Source organism: Leptosomus discolor, chromosome 3 (genome assembly GCF_034619465.1).
Source record: "Leptosomus discolor isolate bLepDis1 chromosome 3, bLepDis1.hap2, whole genome shotgun sequence".
Classification (NCBI taxonomy): Eukaryota; Metazoa; Chordata; class Aves; order Leptosomiformes; family Leptosomidae; genus Leptosomus; species Leptosomus discolor.
The window spans coordinates 70,136,098-70,154,918 of NC_141393.1; the positions used below are offsets into that span (position 1 = coordinate 70,136,098).

Genomic DNA, 18,821 nt, shown 5'->3' on the forward strand with positions numbered 1-18,821 from the left:
GCTGGCTGACAGACAGGGCAGGAGCACATGTGCAGCCATCCCAGCGCTTTGGGGCTAGGGCTGTGTGGGGCAGGGAGCTCCATACTCCCATCCCACACCAAGCTGCACCCCTGGCATCAAGTCATGATCCCTGCGGTGCTGGACTGTGGTCACCCCTAGGAAACACAGCTAGTGGAGCTGGAAGCTCAACTTCCCTCCCCAATTCCATCCAAAGGAGTCCAAAAACCACCCAAACCACTCCAAAAAAGCATCATTATCCAGTTGCTAAAGCTGTATGGGACGAGAAGAGGTGGGGACACAGGACGGAGCCAAGGGGGCTCAATCTGTGCCCCATGCAGTCAGCAAAGCACTCACAGCCATGGCAAGAGAATGCAGTAGGCTTCATACAGTCCCATACATACATCCACAACTTCATTTAATGCCCACCCACCCTGACAAAGAAGTACCGCAGAAAACGGGTAGAAATGAGCAGAAACTAGCAACTATTTGACAGATCGAGGCAAAGCCACATGCAGTCTCCAGCACTGCCTCCTTCAGTGGCTCTGGAGGAGAGGCAGTCCCCATTCCCTGCCCAGGAAGCTCCCTACCCAACTGCTGCAATTCTGGGGAGAGGCAAGGACGCAGGCAATTTCACAGCCCACTGTTTCTGGTTTCTGATCTGGGTGACCTTGGACGAAGTCACCTTGAAGGAATGGAGGAAGGAGGAATTTTGCCTGAGGTTGTAAAGCGAGCAGAGACCAAGGTCTACGCTGTCTTACGTGTGTGCTGAAGAAGGTGGGCTGCAGCCCTGCCACTGGCACCAGCCACACGGCAGAGAAAGGGGGCATAGGGCTAGCAAGGGGCTCTGCCTTCTCAGGGAGATCATGAGCCACCCCTGTGTGCAGGATGGAGAGCATGCCATGCAAGCAGCAAGACAAAAAGAGGGAAGAACAGCAGATTAGGATGTTTGGCACTCTTCAAAGGCCTGAGGACTCTTGGCCCCCTCCAGGTCACCCCAAGGGTCCATGCTGCCCTTTGGCACTAAGCATGCTACAAGTGGAAGGCATGCAATAAGCTAGCACAGAGCTGTTCACAGCATCCAGCCACAGCTCAGGCGGATGCTGACTGAGGTGCTGTCAGCCCCAAGGTATTGCGTGTGCAGGAGAAGGAAAGGTTACCCTTGTTAGCCCTGCTTCTTCCTTTGCTCTCAGACATTGCCATACCCACTTCTCTCTAGCCAGAGAGTTTAAGCAAGGGAAGGGCTTTTCCCCTCCCTCATATTAATAACTTTTAAATTCTTTTTAAAAGGTGATTTGGCTTCCTCCCATTTCTGCTCTGCATGTGTGTGCAAGGACCTGGTAAGGAGCAATACCAGGAGGATACCATGATATGGACGCACAGCACTTTATGGTTGCAGGTATTTCAGATCAACTCCAGGACTCAGAGTTGACCTGGGAATGGGAACCTAACATTTGGGAGTGCCTCCCCAGGTTGCAGAACAAATGGATAACCAAACTGCTGTCAGGGGCAAGGAGTTTTGCAGGCAATAGTATCAGCATACTGCATAGCCCATTAGCTGTAGTCCAAGTATATATGAGCTGGTTTTTCTCAAAGTTAAAAAAAAAAAAGGGATCAGTATTCAGAGTAGGTTCTACTGAGGCAAAACCCCAACTAACTGCAGTCTTGCGAGGGGAACAGAAAGAGAAGAAATTGCTCTTGTATTTTCTATCTGGCCACCTTTCACATTTCATTTGTTTTATTGCACAAACATAAATGGCACTGCAGAACTGTTTCAGAGGAGGAGAGGCAGCCAAGCGGCGTGCTTACACGTCCCGCTCACAGGCCACAAGCTCCAGGGAAGGTAGACCAGACAGTTTGATAACCAGCACAAGACCATGACAGAGCAGCATCCAACTGTGTGGTGCTATGTCCTGTCCCTCTCCCTGTTCACTGAGCTTGTGTCCTCCCCTGCCACCACCCCAACACACAATGAGGACATCCCCAGCAAACGTCCTCAGGGCTAGTCCTCCTCCATGTGTTTACAGCAATATCCATGTTCAGGAGCTATAGGCACAGCTCCTGTTTCAGTGGGTGCTGCCCCACACTCACCTGGCCATGCTCTCACTCACCCACGGGTCCCTCCAAAACAGTCTCTACCCTGCACTAATCTAAGTGGCATCAGGTCACTGGCAACAACAGGGATTTCTAACCTGTAGGCAAAGTTTGCTATTTCAGGATAACACTGCCTTTGCCTCTGGTGCTATCCTTTAACAGCCACACTGGGGATCCTTGTAGGGGCAGGGATGCCCCAAGGCCCAGCAGGCAGAGACCCAGAGTACTGCAGGAGCCAGCTGCAAGGTGGTATGTTTCAATCTTTGGATAGAAAACTGGATTTCTCAGCAGGGCGAGATTTTTTTCCTCTGTGACAAGACTGAAAGAAACATTTTTCAATCAAAAACCTCAACAAACAATCTGCTTCCAGAAGTGATTTTCACACACACACCCTCAACAAGATCCAACACTTCCACAGAGGAGAGGACTTTGTGCAGCCCCACATACAGCCTGCCAGAAGGATATTTCTCTGATCCACTGTCAGGGGAAAGCTCTGGCATGACAGGAAACTTGCCTGTCCAGCACGCACCCAGAGACCTTTCCCATCACCGCTCAGAGATGCACCAGGGCCATCTACCCCCAGTCCCCAAGTGCCCACCAGCACTCAGAATTGAGCCACTGTTTCGAGACAACGCCACTCTTGCACAACAGTTTTACTTCCACCTGCTTGAGTCACACCTCGCTACGATCCCAGCCTGGCTTGTCCCTTGCCCTCAGGATGGACAAGAGGGCTGTGCCCTCCCTGAGCAGCCACGGGTCAGAGTGGGAGCAGAGCCAGCTGCATGGCCAGTTCAGCCCCAGCAGCACTGGGATAGGGAGGTGTGAGCAATGAAGGGGCTTTGTGTTTTAAGCACCCACCGTGCCGAGATTTAGTATTACCATTAATTCTTACTGATCACATGGGATCTCAGCAGCTTTAATTCCACGCTAATGAAGTTTTAGTGGGGAATTATTTTTATTGATCTGTCCAGAGCAAAGAGCCTGATTTTAGTCCAGCTCTGCCAGCACACCCTTCCCCATCCCTCTTTTCTTTTTTTTTCAGCTTAGAAGAAAGGGGAGAGGAAAGAAGACAAAACAGCTCTGAGCTCCTTAAAAAGGTTGGCAGTCCCAAGCAGTAAGTGGATTACTTTATTGATTTTTAGCAGATCTGGGTTAGTGAGTACTTAGCGCTGCAGAACACATGCACACACTGAGCAACTCCAAGGAAACTCCTCCATGCCCTTTCCTCAGGGAAAGCAAGTGTCAGGCAATTCATTTAGGGGACCACCACAGGTTTTGGGGTATGGAGAAGCTCCAACCCCTGTACCCAAATCAGTCTGTGACAGAGTCCAGGAATCAGCCCAGTCTCTCTTAAGAAGTACTTCAGGACTGTACAGAGGCAGCTCCTCAATTTCTACTAGAAATAGCACAAGTCACTGCTTTAAATTATTGAATGCTTTTTATTTCCCCCCCTTGTTATGTAAAAGGAGAATACATTATGACTGCCACTGTTACGTTAGGAAGGAAAATCATTGCCGTGTCACACCCAGATGGGACTCAGTGCTACCGACTGCCATCCAGCAACCACACCTTGGGGCCATCAGTCAGAGCAGGGCTCCCAACAAAGCAGTGCTGATTCAAGCCAACTGAGGTGCTAATGTTGTGTTGGGGTCCCTGACTTGCTCACCTCCCAATTAGCTTTCCAAGGCCATTGTGCTGCAGCCAGTATTTCAGCAGTGTGTTGGAATAGCATCTCAAAGACCTCCCAGTACTACTCCACCAAGCCTTTTGAGATGCTGGTCCCTGGAGCCAGACCTTAAACATGTGAAGGCCTAAAGCGGAATAATCTTATCCCACCCTGTCCCAGAACCAGGAAAGCTAGAGAGTAAGTATAGTCCCTTTTCCTTGCACATTGGATTGAACCAGGAAAATCCCAAACATGGCCAAGAATCCCATCAGTCCCCCATCCCATCTCTGTTTAAAGGCAGAGGCAATTATGATCGTGCATGTGGCAACAGCATATGCAAGTAAAAAGGTTGCAGTCCTCATAACCCTACAGTTGCACATGCATCTTCCTCCTGACACATTGCTTCAGAGCTACAGAGTCCCAAAGAAAACCCACCGGCTGCAGGGTGCTGGCGCTAGAGCTGGGGCTCCGTTCACATGGCTAGTGAGGTACAACAGGGGCTACCTGGCTGAGTGTTCCAGGAGCCAAAATGCCCATTCCCCTCCCTGCTTGCCTCTGAGGGAGAACACGCAGACACAAAGTGACATGCTCAGGGCCAAAGAGGAAGTCGGTGGCAGAGCAGGGACTTGAGACTGGGCTAGTCCAGGCTGATGGACTGACCCAACCTCATCTATCTGCTGTACTGGTTGGCATTGGCCTGGGACAGGCAAAAGTCACCAAAAGCAAGGTGCCCCCTTTGATTCCCTGGAGATGGAGAAGGGAGATACTGCATCAGCCCTTCCCCACCCAGCCCTGCCCTTTCTCACCACTGTCTCTCATAAAGCAATAACCACAAACACCAAGCTAATGAAATTAGCCCCAGAGCCCCACCAGGCTAATGCAATTACCAGCAGCAGCATATTCAAACAGCAGCACCACAAACACACCTGCAGAAGCACAGCCTGCCCTGTTCTTCTCCCCAGGCCTTCCCCTTCTCTCCCTAAGCCCCACAGCTGCCACCCAATGTGGGTCCCCTCCCCAGGGTCTGGAGCGCATGGGCCACCATGCCCAGCACCAGGCTGCTCCAGGGAGGGCAGTGCCTACCTTGCAGAAGGCACCGTCCCATGCAGACAAGAGCAGCCTCTGAGGGCAGATAATTCCCAGCCTGTTTAAACCTTGGGAGACCTTCAATTACCAGCACCATAATGAGGCCCTCAACACTAATCAGCGGTGTCACTGAATCCTCTTATGCCTGCCTAAGCACCTCCAGCAGCTTTGCTAGTTGCAGAGCCCAGCTGCCCACTCCTCCAGCGAATTACCTCCCGAGGCAGGCACCAGTGGTGGCACGAGCACATTTTGACACAGATGCAGGTGAGATGCTCCCAGGCACCAGTGCCTGATGACAGAGTAACAGAGATACCTGAGGAAGGCCTGTTCCCAGCCCAGAGGGCACCTGGGACAAAGCCCACACTGGAGACGCAGTGGAGTGGACAAACACGCAAAATTACTAGAGGACATATTTTAATGCTAATGCTCCCTGTTTGAGATGCAAAGGGCGGGTTTACATCTGTCCATTTCTGACTATGAAGTGCAATCTATACTGTCATGCCAAACTCATTCTCTGGGATGCTCCAAGTAACTTTTCAGACCCTAACTGAGGATAGCAGGTGACCCCATCCCGCTCCGATCCTCTGCACTGGCACTCATTCACAGGGCGACAGGCAGCTCCCTCCACACATCCGTTCTGACTCACGCTTTCTGCTCCAACAATGCACTTTTTAATATCATGCGAGGAGCAAAAACAACAGGTCCACTATAATGCTGAGATATCCTGAGGCAGAAAATCCATTTGGAGCCCAGCTAGAGAGAGTCAAGTCAATTAGACACTTTCTGGGGCGTCAAGCTGCCAACAATCCCGGCCTTTGTAACAGTGAAGAATCGCTGCTTATGTGCTTCCCCACGACTCCCCCTTGCCACAGCAGAAAGGTCAGCAGCGGTAGCGTCATGGAAAAGCAAGCAGTAAAGTATTCCTGGGAAGGTGGATCCAAAAAAATAGCCATTTGGACCCTTTGGAAAATATTGGTTTTTGTCAAAAGCATCCATTGCTTTGGGTTGGGTTTGCAAAGGGATAAGGCAAGCCCATAATACAGGAAATTTGTGCTATTCTACATAGAGGTTTGGGCATGCATTGTATCGAGAAGCAATGTTCGGGTCCACAGAGTGCTAGCACAGGGTTTGGGAGCTCATGGTTCCCTGCCTGCTTTCAGACAAGTCACTTCCCCTTTTTAGCTTTGCTGGAATAAAGATCATAGAGACAAAAAAGGAACCGCCATACTGCAACTGGGAGTCACACAACCCTCTGCACTTCAAGGTAAGTACCTGACTTCTCTTGTCCGTGGTGCAAGGCAGCAAACTGGGCCATAAAACCATTCACTCCTCATCCAATTTGGAATCCTGGAGCCAGGATTTCTACAGGCAAGTGCTAAATTTGACTAGAGCTTTTTTAATTTTGTTTAGGTTTTTAAGAAGTCCTTTGGATACATTTGGTCACATTTTCAAGCTTTGTTCTGCAACCATGAGGGCTAAAAATTTACCTTTTAGAATAAAATTGGAATTTTGAGGTCAGCACTTCAAACTACCGAATACTGCAAAACATACAATATAATTGTGATAGATGCTAGTTCTTCTGGCATTCTCCCAAAGTGTTATTTCACAGCAACCCCCTCCCTGCACCGGAGGTTTCTGGTTTTTGATTTATTCAAAATCCAAAGGCAGGTCTCTGATCAAAAGGCCCTCATGTCCAGAGGAGATGTTGGTGTGAAATGAACACTCAGCTCTTAATGAAGTCCCCTTTAATGTGTCATTTGGTGTTCAGCAAGTGGCTTTCAAAGGGCAGGTGAAGAAAAGGTTTACTTGATACCTCCTCGATACCGCTGTGCAAGCAAACTGTCCAGTCAGAGTGCCAGAGGATGGACCTACGGGTTGTCATTTAAATGCAAGGCCCTCTTTGACCCTGCCATACAGACGATGTGAAGCTGGGATTTCTGCGAAATGCCTGCAAATAGCTAGGTTACCTTCCTTCAAAGAAAACTACACCCTGAAGACCAAGATTTCCTCATCTCCTGAAAAAAATTCTCAGAGAAACTTTAGAAGACAGCCCATGCATTTGCCTGCAATTTTGCCATTTTCCCACAACAATCGTTTCTCAGAGGAAATATTTTAACAGAAGATGGTTCCTTGACCGGGTTAATTCTGCATTATTGCTTGTAGGGACAGGAACTCTAGAACAAAACCCAAAGACCTCAGTAACAAGACCCCTATGGATTTCAGGGCTTCTCTGACTATTCAGAAACAAACTACTTAAGTGAAATTCAATGCCCCCACCTATCTCTGCAGAACTCCTGGAAAACTTTCAAAAAGCCTTTTTTTTTTCCTGGACCTTGCTCCATTCTTCATTCTGTTTTGCTGGGAAAACTGAATTTCTGTGAGCAGACTATGTTGCCCTCCTTGGCAAGAGCCTGAGCTGGGTGGCATACAGCTGACAGGGGACAACCCAGGCATACAAAGCATCTGCTGGACCTTGCATGTGTTGATGGCCACCAGAGCTCAGCACAAGTTGGTGAAGGACTTGTTACAGCACTGCCCTACACAAGGCCACAAAGGGCTCCCACCTGCACCCCCCACGGCAGATGCCACAGCCTCCTGTGCAGCTGGGGGCTTTCCTGGATGCTCTCACTCTGTGCATCCTCACGTTCATGCTTTTATATTTCCTCCTGCTTCAGCAAGTGCAAAACTCTAGAGACAACCTGTCAATCTCCATCACATCTGGCTGCCTCAGATAGTCTGTTTATACCAGACAGGCAAATGTGGATACCTTGAAGTTCAAAGTAACAGGGGTTATTTCTGCTTTGAGTATTTCCTTTCTCAGGGGAGGAAGGCTTGGAGGCATCCAAGAGGAACATCAGGGACTAGCACCAATGCCTTCAATGCTGAGGGCACAGTAGCCATCACCAGTCACAACCCAGTCCCCAAGGTTCCAGACACAGCAGCCAGGCTCCAAAAGCCCAGAAAGTTGGTATCTATCACAAGATACCTCATCCCAGGCCCCTCTGTATCCTGCCATGGGAAAGGGAAGACCAGCATGTAACATTGGATTTCTAATCCATGCTGTCTCCAAGCTAGCAAGGCCACAGTGTCAAGTTTGCTCACACTGAGTTTCTCCACTGAGCACTGCCTGGATCAAGTGCAAGCATCTGACTCTGCACTATCACATTGACGGCATAGAGAGGGCTATGGCTTTCGCTGAATCACTCCTGTCTCTCCTGCGCTTTTATTCTAGATGAATACAATCTGATCTCTGGCAGCCAATGTATCTGATCTGGGATAAAGCCTGCCTTATCAACTTGGCCCATTATTATAATTTAAAATGTTCTGAAGAAGGAGAAGATGTTTATACCAAATTAGCACTTTGTGTCACATGGCCACAGTTTTTTACGTGGACCAAGGGCCCAAAAGCCACATCTACCATATTGCCAAGGCACAGCTTCCGTCAGCGCTTCTCAGCCAGCTGTCTTCGTAGTTTAGTCCTTGCTCCAGTCAACGAGGCATTTTGTATAAGCCACGGTGGGATCATGGGGCTGCTTCCCCTTTCACAAGATGCTCACAGCTCCTCAGGAGCCAGGCAGCTCACCTGAATCCCACCTCCACTTTGCTTCTGCAGATGCCACTGGCTCATTAACCCTTTTTCAGTATATTTCAGCCTGTCTATTGGGTCCCTTGAGAGCAGGGAAGGGAATCAAATACAGCTAAACCCCAAGTGTGTCTGCATGAAAGAGGAAAAGGCAGGTTTCCCAGTGCTTTGCTGTCTCCTCTAATGCACAAAGATCTCATATGGTTCTGTAATGACATGACCTTCCTGGGGATGGCTCTCCTGAGCTCCATTGAATATCAAGCAAGTCTTGAAGAAAGTTTCTATTGCTCCAAATACTCTGATCCAGTAACCCTGGCCTAGCACTATTAGCACAGCAACCCTGCACACTGCAAGCCCCCAGCTCACACTTATAATGCCTCTGAGTCACCAGGAGAAAAAAAAACACCACCGCCCCAAGCAATCAACCAGAATGCATCTTTCCCAGAGATATACCCTGTTTGATGCTGTGCTGCAGAGACATGCCTATGTAGCCTTTCCACAAATACTGGATCCAGAGACACAGCCTAAGCATGGCAATTGGAGGAAATGAAGCACAAGTACAACCAAATCTTTCTGCCCAAGCACACAGGGCACAAAATGCATTTAAGATGAGCTGAAACCCAAAGACACCCTTCATTAATGGGAGTAGAAAAAGACAGGAGAAGAGGGATGCAGATATCTCACCTTAGCCCTCACTGCCTGTGACTCAGATCCACTTCTTGCTGGTCTGTGTCTGTCCCCTAAGCCACACAGATTTCCACTTTACAGAAAAGCAACAGGTTGTAACAGGTTTGCGTGGCAAGGTTTTGGTAGTGGGGGGTTACAGGGGTGGCTTCTGTGAGAAGCTGCTAGAAGTTTGCCCTATGTCCGAAAGAGCCAATGCCAGCCGGCTTTAAGACAGAACCACTGCTGGCCAAGGCCGAGCCAATCAGTGGTGGTGGTAGCGCCTCTGTGATAACGTGTTCAAGAAAGGGAAAAAGTGAGAGAAACATTCTGCAGACACCAAGGTCAGTGAAGGAGGGGGAGGAGATGCTCCAGGCACCAGAGCAGCAATTCCCCTGCAGCTTGTGGTGAAGACCATGGTGAGGCAGGCTGTCCCTCTGCAGCCCATGGGCAGTGGAGCAGATGACTTGCCTACACCCCGTGGAGGGACCCCACGCCAGAGTAGGTGGATACCTGAAGGAAGCTGTGACCCCGTGGGAAGCCTGCACCGGAGCAGGCTCCTGGCAGGACCTGTGGCCTGTGGAGAGAGAGAAGCCCACGCTGGAGCAGGTTTGCTGCTAGTGGCCCCATGGTGGGGGACCACACTGGAGCAGTTGGTTCCTGAAGGACTGCACCCCATGAAGGAGACCCACGTTGGAGCAGTTTGTGAACTGTAGCCAGTGGGAAGGACTCACACTGGAGAAGTCATGGAGGACTGTCTCCTGTGACAGGGGACCCCACATTGGAACAGAGGAAGCATGTGAGGAGTCCTCCCCTGAGGAGAAAGGAGTAGCAGAAACCACAGTGTGATGAACTGACCGCAACCCCCATTCCCTGTCCCCCTGCGCCACTCGGGGGGGGGAGGAGGGAAAGAAATCTGGAATAAAGTTACACCCAGAAAAGAAGGGAGGGGTGGGGGGAAAGTGTTTTAGGATTTGGTTTTATTTCTCATTACTCTTCTCTGAATTGATTGGTAATAAATTACAATTTTTCCCCAAGTTGGGACTATTTCGCCTGTGATGGTAAATGCTGATTGATCTCCCTGTCCTTATGTCGACCCATGAGACCGTTGGTGTATTTTTTTCTCCCCTATCCAGCTTGGGGCTGGGCGGGGTGGGGGGGGGGTGATAGAGCAGCTTTGGTGGGCACCTGGCATCCAGCCAGGGCCAACCCACTACACAGGTTAATTTCACAATCATCTCTCTGTAGATCCAACAGCATCAGTTCAAGACTCTGCCAGCCTGGTCTGTTTGATATTCAGGGGACTGAACCATGTCTTTGCCTTGCCTGGACAGATACATGCATCTCTCATCTGTTCTAGTGGCTGTCCTTCCCCTGGGTCTCACCTTCCAGTGGCAGCCAAAGGGAGACAAACACAACATGAAACTCAGCCAAAATGTTCTCCCATGAGATGTGTTCCTCTCAAAATATACCTGCAGAAACTGTTTAAAACCCTTTGCCTCCCTGTGTGGCTGAGGGGCATGTAAAGAGCCAGCTACAGTGAGCATCTTTTTCCTCATCAATGCCCTCCATTGCCTTTCAAACATAGTCTCCCTTCAAAAGCCACATGTTCCCTCGTACCAAATGGAAAATCCACTGGTATTTAAAGCCACAGGAGCACGAGAAAATTCCTGTGCCCCAAAGAAAGGAACAGCCCTGGATCAAGACAAGCACAGACTACACCACACAGAGCCAAGACAGCGCAGCAGCAAGGAGCAAGCACATGAAGAATTTACAGGGATGTGGAATGACATTTGCTGGCACTGTCAAATATCTGCTCCTTGCCCCCCAACCTCTTCCCAGTAGAAAGAAAGAAGTGAGCACCTGCCCACAGCCACATGTTTTGGCCCTGTCCTTTCAAGGCTCTGAGCAGAAGGAGCAGCCTCTGCACAGCAGAAGCAGAGAAAGGACCTGGGATGATGCAGGCACAGCAGCACATGCTCAAGTACTGGCACTGCACTGACGTGCACTGACTTAAGTCAGCTCATTAAAGCAGGTCCTGAAGATCCTAGAGCAGCTTCTCCAACACAGAGCTGTCTCCTCTGCTAGGCAGACACACCCCAGTTGCAAAATCGGGAGCACAGTCCCTTTTCAGGTATTAAGATTTCCAGACCAGCAGCACAGCCCCAAAGGCTAATCTATAGCAGTAAATCCATCAGCCCCAGGGCACGGTCCTGGGATCTGTCCTGCTGGTTGTAAACACAGTCATCGGCATTTTCCTCAGATAGTTCCCAAACACAGTTTGGGAGTCAGCACAGGCCAAGGGTTGTTCCAACAGTGAACTTTGGACATGTAAAAAAAGTCAAGTCATACCCACACAATTCAGTCTTCCCTGGCTAATTTCATTAACGAGGCTTTTAAATCATAGCTATCAACTAAATCCTGCACCCCTGGCGCCTAAGATGCAAGGCAGCAAAGACCCCATGCTTCACTCATGCCAGAAATTCTGCAAGATGCGTCCTTCAGTGCCCCAAATACTTTTCTGAATCCCCCTGGACACCTGTGTCAGGTGGGAAGATTTCCAGGAAGGCTGCTCCCCCAAAACACAGGCTACTTCAAGATCCTACAAGCAGAGCAGACTCAGGAGACATGTTTACATGACATGTTTTGGCATACATAACCTCTAACCTAGGATTACACAGCAGCAAGGGAAGATGAGTATTGATGAACCCTTGGTCAGGTGAAACAGAAGAGCTAAAAATGTTGAGGGCCTCAGCTGACACCAATGGACACAGCTCACTGACAAACAAAACCCACCCGATTTGCAACACCCAAGAGCTGCCCCAGTGCCTCCTTCTGGCTGGAAACCAAGCTATCAGTGTAGGCTGGATTCCAGGACCCTAAGCAAGCAGGGAAAAAAGCAGCATCTCTGTCAGGGCTCTCTACCTCTCCAGGTCCTCTAGGAAGATGCACATTTCTGTGCATTCCCATCACCTCCCCCATCATCTGCAAGCCTCCTTGGAGAAGACCCTTGCTCATGTCTCTGCTGAGCACCTTGCACAGCCATGCCCTCAAAGCAGCCATGTTCCTGGCCTTTGTAACAAGTCAGCACTAAGAAAAAGGTCATTTACGTCCATCACCATGTATGTGGCAGTGAACAGGGCCAGGGCTGCCAGAGAACTGACAGGCAAGGGCCAGCCAGTGCTCTGCAGGGATGTGTGTGCACATGTAACTACATATTTTGGGGGCAGCGAGTCCTGGATCTGAGCAGTTATCACTGATGGAAGATGTCAAAACAGTTCAGGGCAGAGGCTGCTGGGAGGTACCTGCTGGAAGATGGACACTCAAGCACACTCTGTTCCCACCTCCCCTGTAGGCATCCACCATTTGCAAGACAGACCTTTAGCCTGGCTCCGTCTGACTGCTTCTTACACCCACAGGATGCCCTCACCCAGCCCACACAGCTCTGGCCTGCCCCAAGTCCGAGTCCCAACCTACATACAGGGGGTAAAAAAAAAAAAAATTAAAAAATTTAAAAAAATCACAGACCCAGGTTCAAACCCCAGCATCACTTTTTAGCTTGATGAGGAAGGCAGCAAGGATGCAAGGATGCTTGATGCGAGATGTGATGTGATCACTCCCTGCCATCCCAGGCTCTAAAGGGCACTTGGCTCCCCAGCCACCTGCCCCATCCCCAGCTGAGCAAGCACAGCCGCCCCGGGGGCACCCGCAGCCCTGTGCGTGCAGCCAGAGACGACGGCTCCCTGGCCAGTGCATCAGCCCTCCCCACGGGCTGACTCTCTGCACGAGCTATCTGTCAGGGACAGGGATCATCGCCCAGCACAGAAACAGGGCTGAGCTCTTCCCAGCTCCCTCCGCACCCTGGGTCAGCAGGGCTCAGACCCATGCACGTGATGCGGAGGCAAGGCTGGCCAGGGTTGCTGAGTGGGACAGGCAGTTTCGCATCTCGAGTGCCCAAGGTGCTGGTGCAACTGTGGAGGAGTCCATGCTGCCCAGGTGGTGACCTGCCAGGGGACAGGTCTGCAAATGCACTCTCTTCTCCCTCGGCAGGACTCAGTGCCCCGTTTCCCCACCCAGAGCATTTGGAGTGGGAAGTATTCACCTGCTCCAGGGTCAGTCTTTGCTTCTGTGGCCATATATCCCCAAGAAAACCCATCCTAAAGGATGTGTCAGGCCCAACCTGCCTGCAAGCTGCCATCCCCCAAATACAACCCCATTGTCTGGCTTAAAAGCCTGCCCCAAGCGCCCTGCTGTCCCCTCCTTGCCTCATGTATGCCTTTAACAGTTTGCTGGATTACCCATTGCAACTAAAATAACAAAGCTACAAAAGAAGAGGGCAAACAAACGCGATATTCTGCAGCAATTAGGGCTAAACAGGGGAAAGGGGAGCGGGGAATGAATGGACAATGAGGAGGGCAGGGACGTGGCAGTCCAGGCCCCAGCAGGCTGGGCACGAACTGTCCTCGGGAGGCCGGGTCCGAGCCAGGGAGCAGCGAGCTGTACGTAAGGAAATGCAGGGAGATGAAAAGGGTTATTTAAACAAGCACCGGGCAGTCCCCACAAGGCCTCCCTGTGTGCTGGACTTCATCACAGTGTCCAGGGAAGAGAGTCTCCTGCTTTCCCCCCTCCCCGAGTCCTTTCAGGTGGCGGGGGGACGCTGGCAAGCGGCGGTGGGGTCCGCTTAGAAAGGAAGGAATCCATTAATCTCCCTGGTAATTACTGCCACATATGGATTTGCACAATTACACTCCATTAATTGGTTATTACAGACAAGCCAGACTGATTGGGCAGAACGGCTGGGCTTTAACCCCTTCGCTGCCCCCAGGGCCGGCCAGACACCAAGGCAGCCTTCCTACCAAAACACTGCTGTATCCTCCTGTAGCCTTGCTGGCTCCTGTGCCAAGGACCAGCAGGCCCCCAGCACCCAGCCCGAGGCATCTTTACTCTCATGCCTTCTTTTCAGCTGGGGATCCCAAGGGGACAGACCCAAGGGGAAGGAGTGAGCTTGCACCTCAAAACAGCCAAACTCCCCAGCTGGTTTCATCTGCTCTGGGTTTTCAGCAGACGTACCATGTACTCCCCAGGGTGCTGAGGGACTGCAAACTCAGATCTTGTTTGTTTTTAGAAGGAGTCCTAGATTCCTTGTGCACTTCGACTTTGTGCCCTCAAGCCCAGCAGGGTTGGTGCCAATGAGAGGAGAATCCACCCCCAAATCTCTCTCAGTTTCTGAATGCAGCTTCTCTGATTAGATTTGCAATGTAATTCTCTTCTCAAAGCACTGAAAACAGAGGCTTTACTCTAGTAACAAGTATATATATATATGTATATAACCACAGTAATATAAGCTATGCCAAAAAAGTACAGATAAAGCCCTTGTAAAACTCCAGAGGGCATAGGACTTCTGCCAGTTGGGTGTGGAGGCAGCCTGGCCTTCCCACACTGCAGCCACCGCCTCTGACACCCCTCACAGGTAGCAGGCCATCCAAGACATGGCCCCAAAACATCTTGTTCAGGATCCAACAATGTTTCTAGAGAAAGCTCAGAAGAAGCAGGCCAAGGTGAAAGCAATTTCTGCCAGAATTGTGTCAAAAGCTTCCCGTTAAAAAGCCGTAACAAGAAAGCAAACAAGAGCATTGCAGAAAACCCACAGGGCAGCAGGGCCCATTTGAGGAGAGCGCTGTGCTCAGCAGCCACTGACATCAAGGACAGAGCAGGCTTTAGCATCCTGGCACATCAGATGCTTCTTGGCTTTCTCAGGCTCATGCCTCTGTGATGCTCCTCCACAGGAGAGGGTACAGAGAAACCTGCTCCAGACAGCTCATGTCACACAGATAGAGAAGACCTTACACATTGTTGCTTGCAGGTCACAGCAATGCACCACTGCACCCCACAGTGCCTCCCCATCCTAGTGCATTCAGTTTTGCTCTCATTTATTGCATTATTGCAGTTTTCTGGAGACTTCCTCTCTGCCCTCATTATCACACATGTGGATGAGCCTTGAGACAGCACTCTGCTGCCCTGTCACCTCCCTTTCCCAAGGGCAGCCCAGCACCCCTCCCCAGAGAGCCAGCACCTGCTTGGCAGTAGGATATTGCTCAGCACAAGCAAGGGACTTACAGTAAGAGTGGAGCAGAGCTAGGCATCACGCAAGGCACATGGTGAGGGCTTTCAGCTCAGCTTCTGAATCACCCCAGCAGGCTGCTGCAGTAGGAGCAAGGAGAGAAACCAAGCAGGATCACAGGAAGAGAAGAAAAATCTGGCTCCAAACCACCCTCTACCCTCATCCTCTGGGTAAAAAAGGCCTTAGGCAGCCCACCTTGGGTTTTCAGCTTAAGCGGATCAACAGGAGACTCAAAACACCTGTAACAAACACCCACCTACCCTTTGTTCTACTGCTACCACTGCAATAATGACTGCTACAACACTCTAGGTCTAGCCTAGGAGAAATCCCCTTCTCTGCAGCTAATTAAAGGGCTTTTACTGTCCCCTTTCTGCTGCAAGGAGTAGGCCCGGCAATAAAAGTCTCCCTAGAAGGTCACTGGAGTTACATGAAAGTTGTGCTAGGATTTGTTCATGTTGTTTCAGTCACCTGTGATTTCCCAACTCCCTGACTTCAACCAGAAATTTCTTTCTCTGAGCTCCAAGCTCACTGTCTGAAGGGGACTATCTCATCCACTGTAAAGGCAGCTCCGAGCTCCCTGCAAGTGTTTTCAGGCATGTGTGAGTTTGTCTTTGAGGAAGAGAAAGGCAGGCTGGTCCTGCACCCATGAAAGGTTGCTGATCCCTCCCACAATCCAATTGCCTCTGCAAAGTTCGGAATGAATCTTCAGACCTGTCAAAGGGAAGATCAGGCAGAACCTGCAACCATGCTTAAAAAGGTCATCTGGGAAAAGTCAGGGTGGGGAGGATGCTCACTTTATTGACAGATGCAGAGTGGAAGGGGCTAACCTGTGAGTACCTGCAAGCTGGTTTTGGCAGCACACGCTAGACTTCAACTCTGGGCTGCAGCTTGTGACAAATTCTTTGTGGATCACTTCTAGGCAACAGAGTCCGGGGACTAAGCCTGAAACTGCAGCTGGGGCTGAGCACCAGGCAGAGCTCTTGTGCAGGCTTCCTTCATCCTGAGGGATGAGGGCAGGTCAGTGGGATGGATGTCTTTCTGGCTCTCGTGACCCAGATCAGCTTTTTAGATCTCTGAGACTAAAACATCCTTTTCTCTCTGTTCTTTGCTTACACACACACCTATTTGTCCAGGTTTCTGTAGGAAATGGAGCTGTCAGCACCCAGGCATTTGCTGGCAGTTTCTCTTGTATAAAGTGAATCACCCTAGTAAAAAGCAAGGGAATCTTCCAAAACTGATGGAATTTAACCACGGAAAACTCCCTTCACCCTGGGAGCACTTTAAAGTTCAGATATGTTGAGGTTTTGGAGTACTTGTAAAAAAAAAATAAATAGAATTTTAAAATATTACAATGATTCCTCAATGCCCCTCGTAGTTACAGCAGGGGTTCTGCCCACACAAAAATGTTCCAGGAGTGTCTTACAGCCTTGCATCGCTTCCCCGTTTGCATGGCACTACAGACACCCCTCTAGAACTGCACAGGGTTCAAGCGTGGAGCTGTATGTCAGCGCTATCAGCAGGCACAAGCCCTAGTGGCTTTTCCAAAATGCTTTAAAGTTCCTGCCTAGCTCACAGTTCTCCCTTTTGACAAAGTCTCCTTCCCCTTAACCTGGCTCAGGGGAAGTATGTAAGCCCACAGGCTCTTTGTGTGCCTCAAAAGTAGTCTGAGCCCAGATCATAGGAGGGATTTGCCAGCCCCTTGCCATGCTCAGAGCTGGTACCAGCTCAGTAAGTCCCAGACACCAGCAAGTATGCCTTTGGGGCAGGCATTAGTAATGGTGGGTGATAACAATGGGCCCTGCTGTGCCCCACAGGCTGCCAACACACGCTAAGGATATGGTCTGTGCAGCGGAGGGAAGGGAGGCAGAGAGAAGGGGAAACCAACTTCACTGCAAGCCCAAGCCAGAGCCAGCAAATGCCTACCCGCTGCCTGCTACCTTGTCGTCTCAGCACGCTGCCTGCTTGTTTGCGCTCAGTTAACGTCTCCTGGCCTTTTGGGAAGAATCCCTGCCCTTTCTGCAGTCCCTCCAGCCCTCTGATCTGCCAAAGACAGGTGGTTTTTGACTTCCATCGTTCAGCCCCTGGTGCAAAGGTTACTTTGCAGCCAACCAGATCAATTCCAGCGTTGTGCCATTGGTTTACCTGATATACAGGAATCAGACAAATAGTGTATCTGCTGATGCTAACTAAACTTGATATTGATACAGATATGTGACATATTTACTAAGAAAGCAGCAAGAGAAGTTGTTGTTTTAAATCTTATGTGACTTGGAAATGTATAAAAGCAAGTAAATGTATTCCTTTTGGTCAGAATATTGTTGTACATATTTTGCAAAGAGCTCATATGCAGTAGAGGTAGTGAAACACATTGGGTCAGGTCAAAATACAAACCAGGTTCAAAGGGATCTGAAATTAATTAGATCATTATGGCATTTTCCCAGTGGAATTCTCTCTCTCTCTCTCTCTCTCTCTGTACATAGACACACACATATTTAATACATTTGACAAAATTAATATTTAACCAGGGAGAGCTTCAGTTTTTTGAGAAACAGCACTTTTTAAAAAGTATTATTCTCATGAAAAATACTTTACTAGCTTTACATGTAACTTCCACCTGTGCTTTATTAACCTTTATGAGCTAATTCCCAGAACTCCTTTAGAACAAGCGATTGCAGACCTCACCCACAAATACAGTGTTCCCTCCCGCACCCTGGATGCCTTTCTTTCCCTCTGTTGCAGGAGGAAAGCATAGACTCACAGAAAAAAAAGGTCTGGCAAGCTCATCTCACCCATCTTCCTGCTCCAAAGCAGACCAGAGATCTGTGGGGACAGAGCTGCCACCTCCTTCCCCAGCCCATCTGTCCCATCACATCGCCACTCTTGTTAAATAGCTTTTCCCAGTGTCTAAACTGAGCCTTCCCTCCTGCAATGGAGAGCACTGTACAGTGCTATGAGGGTTTCTTTCCAAAAACCTGCACCTGAATTAAGCTCCCATAAAGGCTCTGTTCAGTTGGCACCTATTGCTGGGGCAGCAGCATGCCCAGGAGGCCGGGCAAACACCACGGCCCTCGGCAATAGCCACAGTGGTGTCCTGCCACCCCTCCACACAGCTGCCCAACCCACAGCTGAGCTCGCCCTGCTGCTCAGCACAGCCGATTCACGCGGGGTCAGGGCGAGGACTTACAGAAGTGAGGGAAGGAGCCCGTCTCCAGGGAATAAGGAGCCTGCGTGAGCGGCTGCATTTCCAGCCTGCGTCCTGTCTCTTCAGCAGACTCAACCATGAAGGGAGGTTTGGGATCAGCTCTCTCAGCTGGGCTGGGCTGTTTGAGAAAGAAAGGAGTGTTTACATATTACAGAGCAGCATCCTCACGATCTGTCCTAAGTTACAAATTTACCTCCCAGACCTTGACCAGGGCTGAGGTTTCCTGTGTTTGCTCTTTGGGCTCCTGTCTCTTTGGAAAGCGGGAGGTGTTGCAATGCTGGGGGGAGGGCTGGCTCCACAGGCTGCCTGGGGAAGGCCCTGCAATGCAAAGGAGTTGGTCCAAAGTGGCTCTGCTGAGAAAGTGTCTCCTGGAGATGATTTCTTTTCTAATCCCAGATCCTAAAGGAAC

The 18,821-nt window shown here is 50.1% G+C and overlaps 1 protein-coding gene across 1 annotated transcript in view; it reads right to left on the bottom strand.

The window, feature by feature from the left end:
- RXRG (retinoid X receptor gamma) overlaps positions 1–18,491 on the bottom strand; it is a 40,566-nt gene extending 22,075 nt beyond the window's left edge. Inside the window, exon 1 of the mRNA XM_086462454.1 lies at positions 18,395–18,491. Within this exon, the coding sequence (XP_086318580.1) occupies positions 18,395–18,491 (97 nt within the window). The remainder of the gene's footprint in view (positions 1–18,394) is intronic.
- Between the last annotated feature and the right edge of the window lie 330 nt (positions 18,492–18,821).